The sequence below is a fragment of the Triturus cristatus genome, chromosome 9 (genome assembly GCF_964204655.1).
Source record: "Triturus cristatus chromosome 9, aTriCri1.1, whole genome shotgun sequence".
NCBI lineage: Eukaryota > Metazoa > Chordata > Amphibia > Caudata > Salamandridae > Triturus > Triturus cristatus.
Genome location: NC_140592.1, coordinates 20,043,941 through 20,069,597, shown reverse-complemented (window position 1 = coordinate 20,069,597; position 25,657 = coordinate 20,043,941). Strand labels below are relative to the sequence as shown.

General features: G+C 47.8%; 1 protein-coding gene across 1 annotated transcript in view; it reads right to left on the bottom strand.

The window, feature by feature from the left end:
* The window catches only part of LOC146797281 (putative peptidyl-tRNA hydrolase 2), a 137,098-nt gene that overhangs the window by 59,769 nt on the left and 51,672 nt on the right, over positions 1 to 25,657 (bottom strand). The window contains exon 2 of the mRNA XM_085624250.1: positions 4,101 to 4,223. Coding sequence (XP_085480376.1) covers positions 4,101 to 4,223 — 123 coding nt within the window. The remainder of the gene's footprint in view (positions 1 to 4,100; positions 4,224 to 25,657) is intronic.

Below are 25,657 nucleotides of genomic sequence, written 5' to 3'. Positions count from 1 at the left end.
AAGCACTCTTTCCGTCTCATCTTGAAATCATGATTAATATCATGAGCAATAAACAGGAGAGAATGCTCACACATTTCCAAAATAGGATGGAGGGCCATGAGGATCTAAAAGGTAGATCACCTCAACACTTGACATACAGATATATATTCAACTAATTTGCAGTCTTACAAAAAAATGATTCTAATTGCGAAAAAGAACTATTTTGCGACAAAAATAGAAGGAGCAATGAACTCCTCCAAGGAACTTCCTGACCCATTAAATCCAAATATTAATCAACAGTTCTGTAACAAACTAGCACTTCACTTTCAGGATAAAGTTAAGTCTGTCAACAATTCCTTCCTAAACTTGAGCAAAACGACTGACCTAGATTCTAGATCTCCGAAAGGCACTCACAACATCAGCGCTCTTTCCCACTTTGGACCTCTGATGGTCGATCAAACGCAAAGAACACTGATGCAGATCAAATCAGGCTCTCCACAGCACCCTTGTCCGTCCAGAACGATTCACTTAGCCTTAGAGGTGATAGCATCACACCTCACGGCCATTAAAGTAGGATCATTTGCAAAAGACTGAAAGGTAGGGTCTATTCTACCATTATTAAAAAAGGCTAACCTAGACACTGGTGACCCCAACGATTATAGACCAATAACTCGACTACCTTTAAACTTGTAGAAAAAAATAATGAAATGACCATCTTCTTAGATAAAACCAAGAGTCTGGGTTCTACACAGTTCGGTTTTCGTAGTCATCACAGCATTGAACTGGCGCTGATTACAGCCACGGAAGAAATTAGGCAAACAATTGACAGCGGGGAAAATGCGCCTCTGATCCTTTTGGATCTATCCGCCGCATTTGATTCGGTCAACCATGCTCTTCTCATTGATCGCCTTGAATCAATTGGGATCAAAGTTAATGCACTCAACTTTCTTACTTCTTTTCTGACCGCTCGCACTCAAACAGTCGCCCTAGGAAATTTCATCTCACCAGTTTTTTTCTTAACCTTGTGGAGTCCCTCAAAGCACATCTTTGAGCCCTTCTCTTTTCAATCTTTTTGTTACTCCACTTGCAGCTCAATTGAATCATTTGGTTTTTCCCTGGTTTCATATGCGGATTACACGCAGATCGTTGTCTCCTTCACCAACAATCCGGGATCCACGGCTTCCCATTTCCACAACAGCATGCTCCATATTGCAAACTGGATGAGCAGCAATTGTTTGAAATTGAATTCCTCAAAAACGGAGGTCCTACTGTTTGGCAACAATCCTTCCTTTTGGTGAAACAGGTGGTGGCCCCGGGAACTTGGGAATCTGCCTGTCCCCAGGGGAAAAGCAAAATACCTGGTGGTGATCATTGATACTAAGCTATCCTTTGAAGGACAAACTAATCATATCACTTCCTCGTGTTTCCTCATTCTGAAAATTCTGAGGAAGGTTTTACCATTTATTCCATCTAACCTGGAAAAGAGAGTAGTCACAACTCTAATTTCATCCAAGGTAGATTATGGCGGTGCACTCTTCATCAACATTCAAAAACGTTCTCTACATAAATTACAAACATTACAGAACGCCGCAGCCCGGCGACTGCTGGGCATTCCGAAACATACCTCTGTCTCTCAAGCACTCATTCAGTTACACCGGCTCCCCATTGACAAATGTATACAGTTTAAAGCACTCGGCATTGCCTTCAGGGCACAACATGCTGTTGCCCCAGATTACTTTACACAGCATTTTCATCGATACATCCCTGCGCGCTCACTGCGCTCATCCACAAGTGGAAATCTGGTAGGCCCCAGATTTAAGAAAGCCAACAGGGGTGGGAGAGGGTTCTTTTTATGCACATCAAGATTCTGGAATTCTCTTCCTGCAGAACTAAAATTCAAAACAAACTTACTAGAGTTTAGGAAAGAGATAAAAACTTGCCTCTTTTCCAAATAATTCGGTCATCTTCTGGATTTTATCAGCCTGTCAGTTTTAGGGGTGGGCGGAATTTGCGAAATCCACTTTCGCAAATTATCGCGAAAATGTTAAAAATTATCGCAAACACGCGGAAATATCGCGAAGATGCGGAAGTTTTTTCCCCGCATGTTCGCGAGATTTTCTGCATGGTTGCGGCTCGCCAACTTACCCATGTGGTTGCTCGCGGGCGCGGCCATCTTGTTTTCAATTGTCTCGCGGTGCGTGATCGCGAGAAGAAAGACGTGATCGCGCGACGCATGACGTCACTGCAGGCGCGAACTGTCGCGAGACAGCGCAAATGGCTAAAAACAATACAACATCTCATGGAGAACGCGACCGGATAAAGAAAACTTGTCGGCGAACGCAGGGATTCAGGTAAGGCGATCGCGCGCGAGAATGTATTATTTTATAGCGCGAGCAAGAACCAAAATATCGCTAAGCTGCGGAATGCGGAAATTTTGACATTTTTGCTTTTTCAGCGGAACGCGAAAATGTCAAATTATCGCAATTTCCGCGAACGGAACTAAATTTTCACCCAGGCCTAGTCAGTTTCTACTTAGCACCTAGATACCCTCGGGTGATTGTTGCGCTTTACAAATTTTATTTTCATTTCACTTCATACACATCCCTTAAGGATTTTGAGCTGCTCAAGAGTGAGGTTCTAAGTCCAGATTGATAAGCAATTCTCCGATTAATGCACGCACTGATCTCGAGACCAGGCCTATTCACTTCAGATCTATTGAAACGTTCGAAAAGCCTTGCAGGCAAGTCTTAGCATGCTACACTCGTGAGGCCCCATGATGCCTTGGGCGGAGACAGGGTTTGTCAACCAGCGATTTCAAATTGCCCAGTCAGTCCCTGGCTAGTTCCTAGACACTCCTATTAGACAGCCTAGTGTATCTGCTCTTTAGAGAGGAGTCAAGATTACTTTCTCAGTGTTAAATAAGTAAAGAAAATGCTTTCATGGATGGGGTAGACTGACAGGGGACCAGTGGGAAACATTCTGAGATATTTCATAGCTCTGGGAAGCACATAAATAACCGTGAGACGACCTCTGCAGGATGCAGTATTAGCTTTAAAAAGATCTCTTAGAGATCATATGGCAGAACTTCTACTGTCCAAAGTGAAGTCAGTCCACCAGGTGCAATACCTCACAGGACTACAGAAATAGATCAAATATTGTACATTGAAAATTAACCTTTTTGACAAAAAAATCAGCCTAGTTCCTTACGTACTCCTAAACTACTTGAACTGGAAGGCTCAAACGTCCAGATTGCCCACAGCCTGAAGAGTTATTGTAGAGCTGCCAGGTTTGCAACCCCATTCTCTGGCATGCCAAACTTATTTTGTCTCACTGCTATTTTGTAATAAATGAGGATAGTTTTTTACGTTCTTGAAACTTGGGGAAGGGAGAGCTCAGATCTTTCAGGTACAAGAGATGCGTTAGTTGCATAGAGTGTGGGATTTTAGTGGTGCATAGTTATATGTACTTTCTGTGACAAGTAAGCCTGAAACTGGGGGTCTGACAGAAGATTTTGAGAGTCCTCTTGCAAAAACTTTGTGCACTCAGGTGCTGCTACTTGTAATCTTTGAAACACTTGTAATCTTTGAAACGGATAATCTATGTAAGCATACCTGAAGTACAAATAAAACCAGCCCATAAAATGAATGCTCAATTTCAAAGGGTCTTACTGTTGTACAAAACATATCTGCCTTCATTCAAAGCCACCTCTCTCTGAACCTCACAATTCTGGATAATGTATTTTTTTTATTGGGAAGCCTTCCACCATGACTCATCTGGTTTTGTAGTGAAACCCCATTAAAGAGTTGAGTAACTCTGAATGATATACATATTTTTTTCCAGTCATACTAACAATAAAATTGTGCTGTACTGGTCATTTGTACTCTTTATGCCCATTGACAATCAACTCAAAGCAGACAAGGAGCACAGACGTGCTCAGGAGAGAAGAAAACAAAGGAACAGGAGCCGACAAGAAAGAGGGCATCGGTGATGAGCCTTGCTGATATTTTGAAATGTCCTGCAGAGATGAGCAGCTCCTGCGCATTTCCTCGCTTCAGTCATGATTGTTCGAGGCCCTCGAAGGAAAAGAAGCAGCAACAACACAAATAAATGGGATCTCATACCTTCTTTGCTTCTTCTTCTGGGATATCCAAGTCCTTCAACTGTTGGAGGTACTCTGGGTTTGCCTCAGCCCTTGTGGGACCCTCAGCAGCGGTGGTCTGACTGCACGGATCCATGGCCAACACCTGGAGGAAGGAAGGAAGGAGAACTTAAGATTCGGACCACTCTGGAATCTCACCTTGAGGTTTGAGGAAGTAGTTCTATGCCATTCCGCACAAAACACTTAAATGAAAGGTGTGTTGTTCCAGGACAAGGAATGTCATGGATGCAGAAGAAGAAATCAAGGGAAACTAGTGTACAACACACAGGGGATGAGTTACACCTGATCCACTCACACATACACTGTTTAAAGCCACGACAAGGAGGAAGATACCTATGACCGTGGTCAATACTTCTAAAACATTCCCTCCTCATGACCGTGGTCAATACTTCTAAAACATTCCCTCCTCATGACCGTGGTCAATACTTCTGAAACATTCCCTCCTCATGACCGTGGTCAATACTTCTGAAACATTCCCTCCTCATTCTCGGGCAGTATTTCCGCAGCCCTTGGGGAAGGGGCAGTCAGCAGCTTGTCCTGAGGCCACGCCCATTCTCCTGCCCTTTTATGATGCTGCTAAAAGTAGGATCTCGTTCCATTATTAGAATGCAGTAATAGAATGGACACAACGCCAAGACTAACTGTGCTGTTGGCAACACATACGGAGATGGGGCACTAAACCCCCTAGTCTCCACCACAAATTTTTAACATCGAGCACACTCAGCAGCATGAAAAAGTCACGCAAGTTTGTACATCGATTTTTAAACATCACTCACTCACTTTTTTCAGCACGGGCCCCCACTTAGCTATAGAAGTGCCTCCTTCTCGGCAGGTGTAGGCCCGCCCTTTATCAAATGTGGTTTTTAAAGGGCGAGGACAGCCGATGAGGAAGCATGACACCTGGTGGTGTGTGAGGCCAGTCCATACATTTTTTGAAATGTCCAGCACCACCTAAATCACTGGCACAATGTGCCTCAAATTCCACTAAGAATCAGACACTTAGACAGGGCAGCTTCTTGTTGCGTGATACATGTTGGTTGGAGGCCAGCTTACCCTGCCTACCCGCAGCCTCCTGTTCCCCACCCCTTTTGAATAAAAGGGTTCCTGCATAGATGGGTATGGGGCAACCACTCAAAGAATAAAAATGTAATGATGAAAATTTAAAATCATTACAATAAAAGGGAACAACAATGACAATCGACCCACTACCATTTAAAAACTGCAGACGCGCATCTATAGATTCATTATTGTGTGTCAGATGGTTTTCTGTGAGGCCGCCGTATGTTACAAAACATACATACATTTTAATCAGACCCCCGAAACATGATATTTCAGAACACAAAATATACCAGAGTGCAAACAACCGTTCAGGAGCTAGGTGACTTATTTCAATAAGTTTTAGTGGGCTGCCATATATAACATAAGGTAAAAATGTATTACAGTAACTAGGACATTATAACATAGATTCCATCCTACCTGAATAAAAAACAACTCAGCTGTGCACTATTTTATCAATGTACAAGGAATGATGATGCGAGTACCCCGTCTTCTTCTAATCCAATGAATAAATGATCAATAAATATATTTTATCTTCCAATAACAAACCTGTCAGTCCCAAATACACATCGCTGTAGCGCCTCTTTATTCATTCAAATGGCAGACTGACAAAACAGCGGCATCAAAAGTCTTAATATGTTCCGCTCTAATCCCTGCGCAAGTCCATATCAGATGTGGTATTTATTCCGCTCCGCCTCCATAAAACCGACGTTTTAATATATGATCTTTTCGCCAAGCTGCTCTCATATTAGCTATGAAGCAACAGGAGTAGAAACTGCATAAACGTATATTTCAAGGCACTTTTAGCTGTCTAATAAGAAAAACCATAGACTTCTAAGCCTTGCAGACACAAAGTCTACTCATTTCACCACTGAATATTTCGATGTTGCTTCAAAATGAGAAGTCACCCAAATTCTCCAAAGTACATGTTTTAAGGTGGGAGGCCTTCCAGTTGAGCTCATCGGGTGTCAGCTAACGTCAGTGAGTGAATGTCACCGAGTGTGCAAAAATGCCACACCTGGCACCACCCGGTCAAAACTGATGTCAGCCCTAGACGGCCGCATGCCTAGCAGGCTCGCCACCCAAGTCTGACTGAGTGCAAGGTGAGAGCTCTCCACCACCCGACGCAGGGGCTGTTGTTCTGGGTTCAGTACAAGTGCGGACACTAGCCACAGGCAGGAGGGAGTCGTGTCCCTCCTCCTCTGTCACACAACTATCAGCCTGTGTTTGGATTCACATTCGAAGACTTCCACGGACCTTCTACTTGAAGTACAGTCTAAGCATCATCTATGTATGATTTGTCCCACACGTTGGCTGCACCACTGCTTGACCTCACTTCGGACACAGCACCTCCAGTGTTGGGTTGAATGACGAACACTGCACCAGACCAACACCTTCTCCCAGTGAGGCCGAAGCCATCAGCAGGTCTGTGGTGGCCCAATCCAAACACCCTGCTTGGTCCAACTCCCAGATCCCCAACCAAGGACAAGCACAGGTGGTACCAACCCCGGGACAGATGCTGCAGTCGTGTGCCCTGAGAGGGCAGCCATGAGGGTTGGTATTGGTACATTTGCCATGCAATAGGTCTCGTATTTGCGAGAGTTTAAGCTATTGGCATGGTAAATGACAATGCCTTTTATTTATCTGTTTTGATAATTAACACATAAATAAAAGGCATTGTCATTTACAATGCCAATAGCTCAAACTCTTGCAAATGTGAGATCTATTTCACTTCAAAGAAACAGCCGCCATTTCCCCAGGCTGCTTGGAAAGTGAAAGTGTGCATGGTGTTATGAATGCTGCAGGAAAGCATGTTATGCCTGCAGTAGAAGAAATTCAGTAAGGAAAAGAGTGCTTACTGGATTCAAGATAGCCTGGCTGATGAGGGTTATGAACCCGAAACCGGTCCCAGGATGCTTGTTTCCGGTCCAGGGAAGACATGGCTTGGCAGTTCGGGCTGGACTGTTCCCTTGAGGCACAGGGTCAGGCTGATTTGCATATGGTCATGTCTGAACTGGGGTGGTGGAGTGAGCTAAAGAATGATGATGGATTAAACCCAGATCAGTTGACTGGGGGTGAGTGTTTGATTTGCTCAAACGCTCATTCCATCATCTCCTTTGGTATCGCTTTGTTCGCCCTAAGTTGGCAGGGTATGCCCAGACGTGGGTCCCTGCTCACTTTGCCACTGGATTCAAGATAGCCTGGCTGATGAGGGTTATGAACCCGAAACCGGTCCCAGGATGCTTGCTTCCGGTCCAGGGAAGACATGGCTTGGCAGTTCGGGCTGGACTGTTCCCTTGAGGCACAGGGTCAGACTGATTTGCATATGGTCATGTCTGAACTGGGGTGGTGGAGTGAGCTAAAGAATGATGATGGATTAAACCCAGATCAGTAGACTGGGGGTGAGTGTTTGATTTGCTCAAACGCTCCTTCCATCATCCCCTTTGGTATCGCTACAGTTTAAAACAAGCATTGAAAATGCAATAGGTCTTGCCTTTAATTAAGTTAAAGTCATTTGGTTTGCTAATGGTATTGTATAGCAAAGCAAATGGCTTTAACTTAATGAAAGGAGAGACCTATTGCATTTTTAATGCTTGTTCAATATTATATACATGCCATAGTTGCTGCTTATTTATCTTATACAACGAACAAACATTGATAAAGCCAATAGTCCTGACTTGTTGCAGGTATGATGTTACTTGTTGTGTCGTATATCTGGATGCAATGACAAACAGCAAACTACAAGTCGGAGGGCACACTATGCTAAACACAGTTTATGGGTTATTTCAGTTAGCTGTAGGTGCTGTTGGACAGCTTTCAATCTGGTGAATTTACCACATGAGGCATTATTGCATTTATGCAGAGCTTTAAGCGGGCTGGGTCCTGCCGATGCTCAGCCCCAGCAGTTCTAAAAAAAAAGCAGGTGCAGAGACTGATCCCTGTCGGGCTCTCCATTTTCGCCCTCACCCTGAGGGTGAAAAATAAATCTTAACTCTGCAGCAGTGGCACCCTTAACTGCCTCTGATATAACTTCAGAGACTTGTTACAGTGATTTCAGTCTCATCATTTCAGTGCTTAAGCATTTTCTATGTTATATACAACAAAGCCGTAGTTAGTGCTTATTTATCATAGGCAGCTAACAACACTGACAAAGCCAATAGTCCTGGTTTGTTGTAAGAGTAATGTTATTTGTTGTATTACATATCTAGATACAATGACAGAAGCAGCAAATTATAGGTAGGGAGATCCACTACGCTAAGCACAGATTTTTAGCTCACCTTTAAGCCACACCCTAATTACATCTGCCTTGCCCCTCTGAGAGGCCCCCCACCTCCACAACAGTCTTTTCATCCCACTTAAAGCCCTGCATATGCGGTAAAACCACCCACGTGCTTCAACTGTGCTAGGGGTAATAATCCCGATTTTTAAATTTGAAGGAAGATGTTGCCAATCCAAATTCTGCTGAAATTGAGGACTAACACTACTCTAAAGCTGATAACAATGTTATGTAAAAACACTTAGCATGCGATTAGTTCTATCTAGTGTTTGAGTGAAGAAGTCTGGATTTTCCTTACATCATAAGTGAGCTCTGTACGTGTGTTGGACAATAACCCTGAACTGTGATCTCAGTGCGTTAAATGGAAATAGAAAGTGTAGGTGCTCTCCCCAGAGTACCTGCTTGCTACTGAGAAGTGCCGGTACTCATCTTTTAAAAGTATTGCACCTCTGATGAGAAGCGCACGTGATCTCCCTTTCAAATTAAATGAGCGCAGACACTCAGTGACTGGCAGGAACTGTCCATTTAAAGCACTGAGTAGTCTGTAAGAAAAACTCGAGAGTCTGTTCCACTTTGAAAGCGCCCTTTCTATAAAACTGAAAGATGTCGCGCGTTTGGGCTTTCATACCTGCCAACGGCCCATGCCAGTTCAGGCACCCTATGCCGGTCCTGGCAAGTTGAAAATATCACTGTCTATTCTGGCATTCGTACATTCGCAAACCCCAATCTACGTTGGAGCGACACGTCCCAGCGTGGCAAAATTTTGCTGGCTGAAAGTCCGAGATGACTGAACATGAGACCGCTTCAGGGCTCAAAAAATCCGAAAAATGGTACTAGTCCTGCAGGTCTAGTACCTTGAAAAACCTCCTCGACCTAACAGTAACCTACTTGACCTCCGTCTCTGAAAGCGGAGCAAATGTGACAAGTTAACGAGATTTAAAGGCATCTTTATTGCTCATTCGCTTTGTGAGCAATAAAAATGCCTTTAAATCTTGTTATCTTGTCACATTTGCTCCGTTTTTAAAGACAGAGGACAAAAGTAAGTTTGTCTTCCTACTCACCAGAAAGGGCGAGTAGGACCTAAAAATAGCTCGTCCTCATTAATTCTAGCTCGCAAATGCGAGTGGGCGAGTGGATTTGTCGAGCCCTGCGCTTGTTAACTGTGCGAAGAATGTCACCTGGCTGGTCACTTGTCAACCAAGAGCGGAATGTGGAAACAGGCGAGTGCAACAAAGATAACACGTGCCAATAGAGGGTGCCAGCTGCCTTGGATTAGAGTTTAATTAGTTCTACTGTATCCAAAGTGCGAGGACTGTCCGGGATAGGAGTTCAGGCACTAAACAATGCACAATACACGCCGAAGCCATAACTCACGCACAGGCTGCGTGTGACCTGCGGCCCTCGCCGCAGGTGAGCTGTCAGAGCCCGCGACCCGGCCGGTGGGATTCCGGCGGTTTGTTTGCCGGCTCTGTTTGTTCAGCGCTTCTTAGGTTTCGCGGCTTCTCTCCACCCCACAGACATAAGCCGAGAGAAAGCGATTACTTGGCTCGAAAAGTATTCACTCTCTCCGAGCCGCCAGAGAAAAGTCCTGTGCCCTGGCATGGCGTGCTGAGCATGCAGCAGAGATGGCGGTGGCGGCAGCAGCGGGCACTGGCAGGGTGCGGCGCAGCGGCCTGCTGGAGGTGCAGATCCGGGACCACTGGCACAAAGTTTTAGCCAACTTAAGCGAGGAGGCGCTGACCCTGAGCTGCGAGGAACACGGAAAGAACATCAGCTTCAATGGGAGAGAAAGCACGCCGCCATGCACGCGTAGCGACAAAAAATGCCCGCGCATGTGCACATCCTACGCTAATGAAAGTAAACAAAGATGGCGTCGGGCTGTCCACATGCGTGTCCATTTTTTGTCCCTACGCGTGCATGTTTAGCTTTGCGGATGGCGAGAGCAGCTATCTTTGTCCATCTGGACGCACGTGCATTCAGCTTTGGCTGAATCGATTCCAAAAGGTCTCTCTGACGAGAGCACCGTATGCGCTGCTTTCGCCAGGCGAGACCTAAAAAACATACTGTGTAACAACCGATGTAAAGGGCCAGTCCTCACGAGAGGTTAGAAATGAAGACAAGGCGGTAACAAGGAAGGACTAACAAGCCTATTAACTAATCAGATGCCAGCATTTACAAAGGACAATGACACAAGCCAATGACAAATATGGGCGGAGAGTGGACGGGGCTTCAAGTCTATACTCTAATACAGCATGCCTCGCAGAGCAGCGCATGTGCTGCCCAGGCACTACCAAAAAAGGGGAGATTTAGACTGAGTTCAGTGCAGTAAAATGCAGGGGGGGGAATGGGTGGATTTTCAAGAAACGACCACAAGAGAAAATGAATTATTTATTTTTCTCTCATGGTCGTCTCTCGAAATCCCCCCCAGTCGGCCTCACCGCACTTACCTGCAGCGGCTGGTAAAATGCCTGTTTCCCTACAGTTTATTAAGAGGTGCTCTCTTTGTCGGAACCCCATCAAGCAAGTCTTTTTTCACTGCAGCTCTGAGAGTTCTTGTTCTCGTTCAACACTTGGGCAGAAATACTTCAGGTCCTGCCAGGTAGATTCATCTGCAGGAAGGATTGGTTGCAAGTGTAATCAGAGAGCAGTGGTGAACCCTCAAACAGCCATGGTAATAAAAAAATGTTTTAACCAAAAAACAAAGCAATACCACTGCCCCCAACCACCCTGATATAAAGTGATGCATTTCTTCAAATGAGATATGTAATACTTCGGGAGTTTTTTCAGAGTAACTCTACGTAACTGCTTCTTTTCAAGCCTAACTATGTCTTCCTTGTGATGAGCAAAAGCCAGCATTATACCTGGGCCTCGTTGTCGATTCACCCAAGAGATATCATTTAGACTTCGTTTTAAAAAAGCTGGCAGTTAATATTGTTTTAGTGAGAACTAAGGGAGCACCAAGACTTCAAAGAGAACTCAGTCGCATCATTCCTAAATATAACAAGCATTTCCAATGCAATAGGTCTCGCATTTGCGAGAGTTTAAGCTATTGACATTGTAAATGACAATGCCTTTCCTTTATATGTTTTGCCAATTAACAAATAAATAAAAGGCATTGTTATTTATAATGCCAATAGCTGAAACTCTTGTAAATGCCAGACCTTTTCAAAGAAGCGGCAGCCATTGCCCCAGGCTGCTCCGAAAGTGAAAGCACGCATGGTGTGCAGAAGGAATTTATTAAGGAAAATAGTGCCCACATACTAAATAAGACATACTGTGTAACAACCGAAATAAATGGGCCAGTCCTCATCGGAGGTTACAAATGAAGACAAGGTGGTACTAAGGAGGGATAGTTTGGTAGCAGCAAATGTCACTCTTGCAAGCTAGGCATTGTTATATGTTGCTATATGTGGCTGGTGAGACGTTAGGCGGACGGTGCTTCCGAAACTACGGAACCGACACTAAATTTTAGTGTTTCCTCATCCCCGCCCTTGAATTCAGCACAGCCCAGAAGGGTGTGCTCTTTTATCTACGGTACCACACTTTTTTAGGGTGCTGTATGCGTGTCCACAATTGCTAACTCTTAGAGACGGTGGGCACCACCAAAGAGGTGTAGGTAGCCGCAATATTTTTTCCCCCGGTCCTGATGAATTGCCATTTATTATATTCTAAGGCAAGAAACATGTTGACCTATTGATCCCCCTAGCACATGCACTCACATAACTAACGGTGAACAATGTGCGGATTATATTTTTTGTTTTAACCAGGATGGTGACCATGCTTCATTAAAATTATTTAGTGGATCACCTACCCCTGTTTTAATATACTCACTTTCACCTCAATTCCACCTACACTCACTTTTGTAATTCTCCCCCCCCACACACACCTCACTCATCGGCGTTGGAAAAAGATCTCCGCTAGGAAGGCCCTATTAGGTGCCTGATCGGGCATTGCACCTGCCGGCCCGATAGGGAGGAAAGACCCGGTGATGAAGCAAGACACCCGCTTGTTGGGTGTGTGAGGGTCTTCTTTTTAAAAAAAAAAGGAGTTATCTTAACTCCTGTCTTTCACATCAGTCCCCTTACACCACCTTGGTACCCCCTAGTTAATCTATCACACCCTGCGTCCACTTTAGGAACTGCATACCCCTTGCTTTTACATATGTTGCTATCTGCCAATAAGCACGAGTAGCTTTCGAGCCCCACATATGCCACACACAATTCCTAAACCTCTTCTGCTAATCTGACAGGCGCCATAACTTTAAAAGAGGCTTGAAAAGCAAACCAGATAAGCCACCAACAACAGGACTTGAGCTGATGACTTGGGCGCGCAACAAGGCTAGCAAGCCTCTCTGCACAGTCCACTTCGCCCTTTCCTGAAAAGGCCGGCATCTATTTGGGGGATTGGCCGACATGCTGCCGAGACACTATGACAAGCATGGTGGTGCACAGGACCCTAAGAGTTGGTGTGTTCTCTGTTCTGCCTCAATATACTTCCCTGGACTATTCCAGAACGTACTTTTTTCAAGTGTGATCTTTCGCATTTAGATGTTATTCTTCAACATTTTTGTTCCTGTTCCTCTGATAAAATAATAGGCACCTAGTTTGGTGACTGCTGGTTCAACTCTCACTCGTTCTTCGCCCAGTGTTAACATCACACACATACGACTGGTGAGCAAAAGGTATTTATTTTAAGTCAGAGATAGTACGTGGATGCAGCGAGGTAGAAGACCAAAACACTACATCAACAGCCATCTCCAGAATTTAAGCACATTTCAACCAAAATCAGAGGTTCTAGGCGTGGAACCGAACCAAGCACACAGCATATGCATCAAGCAGACCAAATGGCCCCTTCTCCTCTTCAAGCGCATACATGGTAAATCCATCTTGAGGGCCGTCCAGTGTGCTCCACAAATGTTTCAAACCACGACGCTGTCAGAAACCAGCTAAGACAAACGTAACTTAATTTACGAATACTCAAGAAGGTGGTGATAACGTCTACCCTCAAATACATGGGCAAAGAAGGCTGAAAGAGAGCAGAGTCCATCGGCACTAATGGAGAAATATAAGCAAGTTTGGGTTTTGTGTGGAGAAGTGACCAGTGACCCAGGATTATGTGAACGGCCACGGCAGGCTTGCTCTCCTTACATATCTTCAGAAATAGCAACCACATTACTCAAATGCGTGACAGTAAGTGAGCGAGCAGACAGTCCTCTCGTTGGGCAGGCATGGGAAATTAAAGAGCCTCTCACGCATCGCTCCTCGATGGCTGCGGACTTGAGGGCACAAGCGCCTTTTAATCCAGTGCACAGACCCTCAGACAACGCATTACACAAGCTCCCCCGGGAAATGGCAGTGGTGGCCAAGGATGCGCAGCCAGGGGACAGAAGTGTGTAATCCAAACAGGAAGTAGCAAATGGCTGGCAAAAGTGTTAGGCTTGGCAAGGCAGGTCACAAAGCTGTCAGGGTGGTTCTGTAGTGCATCGACACAGTGAGAACACCGACACAAGGAAAAACAGCATTTATATCCCTGGGGCACCTCTTGGTCTATACAAAAAATAATAATAATAATAAAACCAAAGACCACTGATGGGAATAGAAAACAAGCTGTTGCCATTGCGCGAAAGCGTCTTAACTGACGAAGCACAGATACACAATGCGCTTGATAGTTCAGGTGCGAAATAAACAAGCCGTCGCCATTGCACGAAAGCATCTTAACTGACGAAGCACAGATACACGAAGCGACTTATCCTGCCTGATAGCACCTGAAAGTTCAGATGCGAGATAAACAACACGTTGCCATTGCACGAATGTAAAAAAAAAAAGTGCTCACCGACTAGTTAAAAAAGAGACAGTGTAACACCGCAAGTAAACGATCGAATCCGGATGGGCAGTAACAAACAAGCCTCATTTTCAACCAGACGCAAAGGTTTAACATAAACGATGACGCCAGCCAATAAGATTGATGGGCGGGGCTTCAACTCCACTTCAGAAATGTCCCGATTACAAGAAACCTCGCAGAGCGAGCAACGCATGCGCGCTGCAACGCAGGGCTGCGAGACCTAAAAATGGATTGGATGCCTTGACGCTACTGGGCCAGTATTTCTTTGCTGTCTACAACCAGTCCCATGTTCATTTCTAATTAGAGTTGACACTTTATTCGGTGAGTACTCCCCGATTAGGCTTTTACACATGGCTGCAGGCTCTCCTCTGTTCACTTTCAAATCTCTCAATCCTACTGGAGGGAAGTGGATTTTTTAAATAATCTACTAGTCCATGGGACTAAATGCTACAATACTCTTCATTTCGTGTAGAGAAACCCCCCTGTCTCTCTCACCTATTCTCTTCATAATGTGTATTAGTGCAAAAACATTAACATATATTTATTTCATTTTGATGAAAGGGAACATTTTTTTCTCGCACAACACTAAAATATAATGTCCTCTCATTATTCCCTCAAAAGTACTGTTAGGTGTTTCTTTCTCTTGCTCTCAACAGCGCCCCGGGCAGCAGCCACCGCGATTGCTTCAAGACCCTAAAACACAATCCTATCCTGTTTTACAATATTTCGAAAATGTTTATCTTTTTCAAAAATATTGCACTAGTGTGGTTAGAAGAGTACATATGCCGCCGGCGCTATGCTGGAGAAAGTTTCCCCTTCCCCCAATACTGAGTAAGTTACCTGCCCTGGTGGCCACCATTTCTTGGCTGATAAAGGCAGGAACATCGGGGGGAGCGCTTTCACAGGGGCGTAATGTGGTCAGAGGGACCCCTAAACAGTCAGCCTATGGCCAATGAATATCTGTAAGAAATGGGCCCCTGGAGGGGGGGCGGTCATCACTCTGCACATGGTTGACCTTTCATAGAGCACTTTCAGGCTTTCTTCAGCTATGAAAGTGCTTCCTGTGCTTTGGACTTCAGAGGTGATTGTTCTAAAACAACTCTTGGTCAATTCAAGTTCCGTGAATGACAGGTGTCACTATGGTCCAATCATAAGTGGTTAATCTGAGGCGCATTTCTAGAAGTAAGAGGGTTCTCTTTGCCTCACCCACACTCTGAATGTATAAACTTTATCCAAGTTACTGTGGGATCTTTTGTGTAGGGAAAGGATAACATAGGTGTAGGGACACAAGGACACGCGCCACGGGTGGTCCAAGGAAGAAGGTTTCAGTAGCCAAGACAGCTTGGCTACAGAGAGCTCAGTGAATGCGTGCCTTTTCCCTCATAACAGGTCCTCACCTGCGGGTAGGACCAATACCTGGGGTTCAGGGCTTTTAACAACCCTTATAGCTGGAGGCCGAAGGGCCACGGTGCTGACAGAGCTCCCCACCCAGTCAGGGCGGCAGGTGGTAAAATAAACGGGGCAGGAATAGAAAGGCGAGAAGGTTTTTGGGGGGGGAAACTGATTAGTTTGAGAATAATGACCACTTTCATAAGGAAGTCATGGGCAGACACGATAATGACATCTAGGCAGATACACGCTTTAAGCTATTGCTACAGAGACTGCCACCGAAGGAGCAATTTGAATATTCTTTATTAGTTGCTGTACATTTTTGTTTATAAAATGTTAGTGCATTGGAGATGGTCAACAATTACAACATGCACCAGCATCACAGGCAGAGAATAGGAACGCCACGAGGAAAAGCAATACAGAAAGCAAACTCATTGGCCCTCAGCTTCTACCCAGAGGGGAGTTGTACAGCAAACATTACAACAAGGAGCATTCAAGGGGACAGGTGCTGTGGTCAATGACTCCCTTTATCCAGCAGATATGGACGCAGGCGTCAGATGTCCCTAGAATATGAGGTGGGGTACAGTAGATGTATACATGTCCATCGTGTCGCCGTAGCATATAGGATCCTCCGTCCACTCTTTCTCTGAAGGACAAGGCCAGCCTTAGAGCAAGACTTCTCTTTGCGAGGAGGCGAGCCGAGGTTCTGGATCCACGCAAGTTTATGGAATGTCTTCAATACAGCTCAACGAGGCTTGAATCAGAGACGGGGTCATCTATATCCACATCTCACACAGGAAGTTAAGTATTCTTTCTCAGAACCCAGCGCCTTGAGGCCCTTACGGGTGAGTAGTGCGCTTTACAAATCCCTGATTGATTGAGAATGCAGGTTCATGCTAGATGGAAAAAGCCTAGTGGGGTATAGGATTCTAGGACACACGGAGGGGACTGCCAGTCCTCTGGTTCTCACGGCAGCTGGGGTGTGGTAACATGTAGTAGGCTGTGCCTGCTGTAGATACCTTTGGGGTCTGCATGCTACAACATCTCCCGCTGCCATCTGCTAGCGGTTCCCCTACCTCTGGTCTAATTTATTTCTAGCTTGCAGCTTGTGGGTTATTGAAGCCTCTGGCATTGCATTGCACTATTGAGTTATAAGTCCCCGAGGAGTGTAGAGACCTATGTTAGGCTGAGGGACAGGAAAGTGTGGGATGTGTCTGGAAAATTAGGACATTGTGCCTTTAGAGTCTCTTAACTCTGCAAGATTAATTGTCCATCTATATAAAAATTAAAAATCACACAAGAACTTCAGCCTCCGTGTTGTCCTTCGCCTCTAGGCCTTCCGGGGTACAGGGTTGCTGCACTTGGAAAGCCAGGGTGAAAATAAATCCTGAATTACCACCGCAAGCCAGTTAGTGCGAGCGTATGTTATGCATGTAATTACATCTGTGCACAAGTGTGGCCATGCTGTTTTTTCAGCAAAAAAGTGGTCAGTGGGTATTCCCAGCCATTTCTTGTCCAATGTGATGTGCCTATAGTTTGAATTCAGGATGTATCCACTTAAATAGGTATACAGCTGGGGCTACCAGTAATAGTGTTCTAGATAAACCGCAGCTAATCCTGCTCTGGCATATGGGAGTGTCAGTGTTACCCACCTAACCCTAGGATGTATTACGGCTTATACAAAGCTCCATAAAATAAAAAGTAGTGTATTGATAGAAGCTCTAGAGAGGAGCAACGATACATTTTTTAATAAAGTAGCCGGGGTAGGAATATCAGCGTCAGAGCAGCGATTCATCCTGCTGAGGTCACTGGGAGTGTGCTCAAACACTCCGCTTGGTCTTTCATTGTCCAGACTTCCGGGTCATAATTTGCCTGGATCACTGAAGCCGGGCCACTGTGAACCGTGGAGCCAGGTATCTTGTTGAAACATCACCCAGTAGGAGTGGATATTCAACAATGGGTCGGTGCGTCCCCTGGAGTAAGGAGACGGATAACCTGGGATTGACTCCAGTTAATTTACAGTCCAGAGCAAGTAGCGAATCATATTATTTCTCTCATGATAAGGCTGTGATTGGGGGCAGGCTCGTTAATGTAGAGTACAATGTCGTCCGCATAAAGGGAGAGAAGAGAACTCTTCCTGCATTATATGGGCCACAATGATGGTGTTTATCTTTAGTGTGCTAGTGAGGGGTTCCAATGCTAAAGCAACAGGGGGCACCTGTGAGAAAGTTCCATCTTTCTTGCATGGCATGCCCCCACTTCTTGCTGAATGTACTTTGACTGAGGCCCAGGAGAACGGGGGGCTCTCCACCCAGGGGTCCAGCAACATGTCTGCTGTGTGGCAGCCTAGGCAGCCCCTCAGACCAGACGTGGATTGTAGGTTAGGTTCAGGGGGCATCTCTAAGATGCCCTCTGTCGTGCATTGTACATTAAATCCTGCACTGACATCAATGTGGGTTTAATGTGCTGAGAAGTTTGATACCAAACTTCTCAGTCTTCAGTGGAGCCATCATGGTGCTGTGGAGTTCGTGTTGACGATCTCCCAGCACCATGTACTCTTAAATGGCAGCGCTGCACTTATAGTGCCCAGGAATGGACCTGGGTACTGTAGGGGCACAGGGCTCATGCTCCTGTACCCACACCACTGGCATAGGGCACCCAGCTAGAGGGGTGGCTGATATATGCCAGGGCAGTGTATTGTTGTGGGCATTGCACACAGTGTGCCATTTTGACTCTCTGTTTTGTTCTATACCCAGACACTCAGCCTGCAAGGGCAGTGTGTTTGTGTCAGGGTACAGGGCCCCTAAGGGTGGCACAATAAGTGCTGCATCCCTTAGTTGCCTTCCCTGGTCACAAGGCCCTGGGTACCTAGTGAACCATTTACCAGGGGTTAACATGTGGCCAAGGTTTGCCAATTTGTGTTTTAGGGTAGGACCATAGGTCCTGGGCACCTGATTGGCAGGAGTCCAGGGCACACTCAGTCAAAGTACATGCAGCAATTCAGCAAAAAGTGGGGGCATACCATGCAAGAAAGATTGCACTTTCTCACACAGGCTGCCCTCTCCCTACAAGCATCTGTGACTGTTAGGCCCTGGTGTGCCAGGCTGCGCTCTCCCTACGAGCATCTGCGAGTGTGAGTCTCTGGGCTGCCAGGCTGCGCTCTCCCTACGGGCATCTGTGAGTATGAGGCCCTGGGCTGCCGGGCTGCGCTCTCCCTACGAGCCTCTGCGAGTGTGAGTCTCTGGGCTGCCAAGCTGCGCTCTCCCTACGAGCATCTGTAAGTCTCTGGGCTGCCGGGCTGCGCTCTCCCTACGAGCACCTGCGAGTGTGAGGCCCGGGCTGCGCTCTCGCTACAGGCCTCTGCGAGTGTGAGGCCCTGGGCCGCCAGGCTGTGTTTTCCCTACAGCATCTGTGAGTGTGAGGCCCTGGTGTGCCAGGCTGCCCTCTCCCTACGAGCATCTCAGAGTGTGAGCCCCTGGGTAGCCGGGCTGCGCTCTCCCTACGAGCATCTGTGAGGCCCTGGGCTGCGCTCTCCCTACGAGCATCTGTGAGGCCCTGGGCTGCCGGGCTGCAGGGCTGAGGCAAGAGGGAGCAGACGCTGCAGCTTTGGGCAGACAGACTTGGGACATGTACCCTACAGCAAGTGACTCATGGCACTCGAGCTAAATATGTTGGTTGCTTCTCTGCACTATTTCTTCTCAGCCCCCTTTGATTGTACGGACACAGAAGCCCTGTTGACGGCTCCCGATAGCATCCCTCAACCGGCCATGTGACCTGCAAGGAGCAGCAGACATGCTCTGATGCATCAGGGTACAGCTAACGACTCTGGGGGTATGACGGAGGGGTGAGGTGCTGATGGCCTGGGGCACTGCGCCAACTAGTCTTAAGAACACAAGGTAAATCAGCTGGCAGGGGACAAGCGTCCCAGGGACCAGCGGAGGTCGATGGCCCAGCCATGGCTGTGTCACTTCACAACCCCCTGAAAGCCATGCTCCAGGCGCTACAGCCCGCTTCTTCAGCACAGCCAACAGTACAGTCACCACAGAGCACTGCTCAGCTGAGCTTTTAACCATTCCATCCCACCGCTGGGCTTTCCCTGACTGTTCATTCACCCGTCAGCAAAAGCTCCTCAAAGGTATGGACACAGAAGAATTTATGCCTCCCCTCTTTTAATATAAGCAAGTGCGTTGACAATGAAAACTAGAGACACAAATGGTGTTATTCTATTGAGATGCCGCGAATGGTACCTTTTGTTATCTTACAGCGACACCTAGTGGGCCGCGTTATGAACGAACTAACACTCTAGATATTTCATAGACGTATTAAAATGTTTCTGTTAGAACAGTTATTGAGTTGAACCAAAAAATTAACGCGAAATCAACACTGGAGAAAAGGCACGAAGAGAGACACACGCACACACACTCACACAACACTAGGAGTCCATGCGCCTCCAGCTGAGAGGTGGAAGGAAGACACACACACAGCACAAGGAGTCAGTGAGCCGCCAGCTGAGCGGTGAAAGGAAGACACACACTCACACAGCACTAGGAGTCAGTGAGCACCCGCTGAGAGGTGGCAGGAAGACACACACACAGCACTAGGAGTCCATGAGCCTCCAGCTGAGAGGTGGGAGGAAGACACACACACAGCACTAGGAGTCCATGAGCCTCCAGCTGAGAGGTGGCAGGAAGACACACACACAGCACTAGGAGTCCATGAGCCTCCAGCTGAGAGGTGGGAGGAAGACACACACACAGCACTAGGAGTCAGTGAGCAGCCAGCTGAGAGGTGGAAGACACATACACAGCACTAGGAGTCAGTGAGCACCCGCTGAGAGGTGGCAGGAATACACACACACAGCACTAGGAGTCCGTGAGCAGCCCGCTGAGAGGTGGGAGGAAGACACACTCACACAGCACTAGGAGTCCATGAGCCTCCAGCTGAGAGGTGGCAGGAATACACACACACAGCACTAGGAGTCTGTGAGCAGTTCGCTGAGAGGTGGGAGGAAGAGACACACACACAGCACTAGGAGTCAGTGAGCAGCCCGGTGAGAGGTGGGAGGAAGACACACACACACACACACACACAGCACAGCACTAGGAGTCCATGAGACACCAGCTGAGAGGTGGAAGGAAGACACACACACAGCACTAGGAGTCCATGAGCCTCCAGCTGAGAGGTGGGAGGAAGACACACTCACACAGCACTAGGAGTCCATGAGCCTCCAGCTGAGAGGTGGAAGACACATACACAGCACTAGGAGTCAGTGAGCACCGCTGAGAGATTGTCTGGGTTCGGAATCAGTGACATTGTCGTATGTTACTATTAGAAATATTTCTGGTATATAAGGAGTGCGTATGGTAGTGAAGGTTATCTGTGAAACTCTGGTCTTAAGTCCCAGGGATCCGTAAGGTTCACCGTTAAAGCTTATCGCGGGAGAAGTAATAGGTATTCTCTGAGCTTGTTTGAAAAAACTGGGCAGAGGTAAGCTGCTTGGTTAATGTGTGATATAATTCTGTAGTGGAGCAGATTGTTCGCTGTTCTCGGGAAAAGCAGGATTCTGTGTGTATGTACTATATATTTCCTTGTATGAATGTGCGTGAATGCTCATATATTTAGTTGATTGTAAGACTCTTTGGACAAGTCCTAGAGGAAACAATTAATGAATGTATGTTAGAAGGGCAGAGTAGAGGGATGTGCTACTGTGTCAACGGGATTCTTGTGAAATAGATTTTCTTTACTATTCTGTGGTTAGCGAAGCAGACAATGGAGATGTTTATATGTTGTAACTAATAGATTTTGTAGAAATTTGACACGGAGTCTACTGAGAAATTTTGTAAAGGAGGGGTAGACGAGTGACAAGAGACAGAAGCGACAGCAGCGACTGCTGACGTCAAACAAACCGCGCTCTGATTGGATATTAGATCAGAACAGGTGCTCGCGCTGAGATTGGTGCGTTGGTGTGAGCCGCGCAAGGATTGGAAGAGCTATTCTAGTGACGTAGACGTTCCAGGATTGGTGCGTTAGTGTGAGTCGCGCTGTTATTGGATAAAACATCGTACTATTAAGTTGTATTACGGAAGGGATTAGAAAGTTTGGTAAACGTTAAAATGTAGTACCAAGAAGAGAAAAAGAAAAAAACATTGTTCGGAAAAATCAGAAAGTGGTTCGACAAGGATAAAGATGTTAAAACAAGAGAGGGTGAATTATTACCTCCATCGAAAACGCCTGCATCCTTCATGGCTGCGAGATATGGGTATCATACCTGTATATGGTTGGAGAATTGGGTTAGATATACCAAGGAAGATGGTGTTTTAGCATTTCCAGAACATGGTTCATTTAATTTGGCCGTGTTGAAAAATTTACGGGAAAAGATGTTATGTCTTGACCCAAGACCAAGGCCGACACAGTTTGAGGCTTTAGTGGAATGGGAAGAGGAAGTGCATGAGCGAGAAAAGCAGAGGTCTGGAGGACAGTATAGGTATATGTTTGGGAGGAGACATGGTCGTGAAACTCATCATTTTTTTTTTTGACATGTTTTTATTAGGGTTTTGCATATATTACATCATATGAAACATTCACAGATATGAGTCTGAATCGCTGTATTGTAACATTCTGGGTCATTGGGAAAGACATAGTGTGTGGAAGCTGTAGCCCTTTAGTCATCGGTCTTCCCCGATGGTTCGAGAGATCTGTCCTCCCCTGTGCCGGCATCATCTGGTCTCCCTGTCTGACGCCCTGGTCGTATCTATATCTGCCGTCTCGATCAGGGGTGAATTTATCTTCCCATCACGGTCTATCTAGCGTCCCCTCGTGTCTCACATTCCCTAGCATGTCTTGTAACTAGAACAACAGAATGTAAACCGCCAACTGGGATCATCTACGCCCGTGAGGCTACTTGGAAAGGGCCCTGGGGTAGGGGGGGGGGCCCTGAAACTGGGTAGGTTATGGGAGGAAGGGAGGAAGTGCGTGAAGTGTAGAAGGGGGGGAGGGGGGATGCGAGGCTGGCGGGCAAGGTGCTCCTATGACACAGTGTGTACGGGTTGGTGGTAGGTGTATGCGGTGTGCTTTAAGGCTCCCCAGGGGGGAAGGGAGGGGGCGGGAGGTCGGATTGCCATTTAACGCCCAGCCGGGGGACCGGGTCTGTACATGTCTTCGCTGCTGGGTATGTTGTCTTTCCTATGGGTCGTTTGTGTCCTCCGTTGATCCGGGGTGGTCGGGGGGGGTCGCCGGGGTGCGGGGAGAGGGCTGTGACGTGTCTGGGGTGTCCCCTGTATTGTCTGCTTGCTTAAACAGGATGAGGAGTTGTGCCCACTCCATGGATATCGGGTGTTTGCGGGCGCCCTTCGCTTCCTCCTCTCGTAGCAGTTCCTCCTCCGCCGCTCCCCACTTGAGAACCGCGCCCACCCATGCCGGGCCAGACGGCCCCTCTGGGGCCCTCCAATGCATTGCGATGTTTCTCTTCGCGAGGAGATGGGCCAAGGAGGTGAACTTCCGCTGTACTTTCGCGGATTTCCTCTTCGGGGCGATCCCCAGTGCACATTCCTCCCATGTGGGGGTGGACTGGAGTTCGGTCGCGGCTCGAACGGCTCGGTGTACACCGCCCCAGAAACGTTGTACGGCTGGGCAGACCCAAAACATATGTTTGAAGTCGGCGTCTGCCTGGTGGCAGCGGGGACATTCGAATTGTGTATCGGGGTAAAATCGGTGGAGTTTGGCTGGGGTAAGGTACGCCCGATGTAGGATATTAAATTGAATATTTTTAAAGCGCGCGTTCCTGGACACTTTTTTCGGTGACTCCAGGGCTTTGCGCCACTCCGCATCATGGAATGCCCTGCCTGCATCGTCTTCCCACGTCTCCCGCAGTTTGTCCAGGGTGATGTCCGTGAGCTCCCGGATCGCTTTATAGAGCCAGGTGATGAGATGGCTGCCTGCTCCCATACGCAGCACCGTGTGTAGCACCGGGTGTGTCGGGGGTTCCCCATTGCGCGCGCGCCAGAAACGGTCGCCACTCATCAGCAGCTGTCTGTGTGTCAGAAATTGCCCCTGGGGGAGATCGTGCCACTCCATCAATTGCTCAAATGGCCTCAGTTGCCCCTCTTGGAACAACGCCTCCATTTCCGTGATCCCATGATCTGTCCACACTTGGAGGGCCCTCGCGGTGAAGCATCCGTTCCGTCGGGGGAAGCCCACCAGGGGGAGCAGGGGGGAGTATAGTGGCTTGCCCGTTGACATGTGATGAACCCTCATCATGCATCTGCGGGCGATGGCGACCTGGAGTGGATGCGTGCGTGTCGGTTTGGAGCCCGGCAGGAGCAGTCGGCGGATCTCAGGCATAGGCAGTTTGCCTCTCTCCGTGATCGTCTCTCCCACTTGTCTCTCCGCCGTCCAGTGGGACAGCCACTGGAGCTGTGCCGCGAGGAAGTACGATTCAAAGGAGGGCGCCCCCAGCCGTCGTGGGGAGGTACAGTGTGCGCAGCGCTACGCGATGTCGGCCGCCCCCCCATATCAGAGCCGTCAACAGCGAGTCCAATTCCCGAAAGAAGGATCGCGGCGGGACAATAGGGAGGTTTGTGAAGAAGTAGAGCAGTCTTGGGACCATAATCATTTTTGCCAGGGCGACACGTCCTATGGGAGCCAGTGGCAAAGTCTTCCAAAACCCTACCGCCGATCGTAGGCTCGTCAGTGCTCTTCGGTGGTTCCCCTCGAAGAGGTCACCGGGGGAATGATATAGGCGCACTCCCAGGTATCTGGGGGCCGTTCCATTCCATCCCAGCGTCTGATCGCCCAAGGTTATCTCCAGGGGTGCCGTCTGGACGCCTAGAGGGAAGATGGACGATTTCTCCCAGTTGACCCGGAGCCCCGATAGCCCTTCGTACTCCCGGAGTGTCGTCCAGATGGGTGTGAGATCGGCTGTGATGTCGCGGACATATATCAGGAGATCATCCGCATATAGTGACACACAATGGGTGACGTCCGCTATGGGTATCCCCCATGTCTCCCCCTCCCGTCGCAGTCGTATGGCTAGGGGCTCCATCGCCAGGGCGAAGAGGAGAGGAGAGAGGGGGCATCCTTGCCTGGTTCCACGGGTCACTGGGAACGGCGCCGATATAAGTTTGCCAAGTCTCACCCTGGAGGTGAGGCCTCCGTACAGGAGTCGAGTATAGGCTAGCAACGTGGGACCAACACCGATCTGCTGCAGGACCTCAAATAGATACCACCACTGCAGGGTATCAAACGCCTTCTCCAGGTCCAGGACCAGGCATGCCGCTCTGGGAAATCGTCCGTTCGCCTGATCCTGAACGTGGAAAAAACGGCGCAAGTTATGTGAGGTGTTACGCCGGGGAACGAAGCCGCACTGGTCCGTGTGCACCAGTGTGGGAAGGACTTGGCTGTAGCGGTCCGCTAAGATTTTCCATAGAATCTTACAGTCCGTGTTCAGGAGCGTTATTGGCCGGTAGGACGTCGGGAGTACGGGATCTCTGTACGGCTTTAAGAAGGTCACCAGGATCGACGCCCGCATCGAGGCCGGGAGCATTCTGTGGGTCACTGCCTCTTCGTATATGGAGACCAGCCGTGGCGCCAATAGTGCCGCGAATGTGTGGTAGTACTCGATCGGGAGTCCATCCATGCCCGGTGCCTTCCCGCGTGCCAGGGCTTTGATTGCTTGCTTCACGTCGACCGGCTTAAGTTTCCCGTCTAGGTCTTTCCCGAGCGCGGGGGGGATCTTGGGCAGGGACGCCCCACCTAGGAAACCGGCAAGGTCTCCCGTGGGTCTGGTCCGCGGGGCTCGGTACAGGGCCGCATAATATGCGTGGAAGATGTGGAGGATATCTGTCTGCGAATATTTAAGTTGCCCATCTGGGGCTTGGAGTTCCGTGATCGGGCGCGGCGCTGTATCTTGCCGAGCCAACCAAGCCAGGAGGGCCCCCGTCCTATTTCCCTCCTTGTGT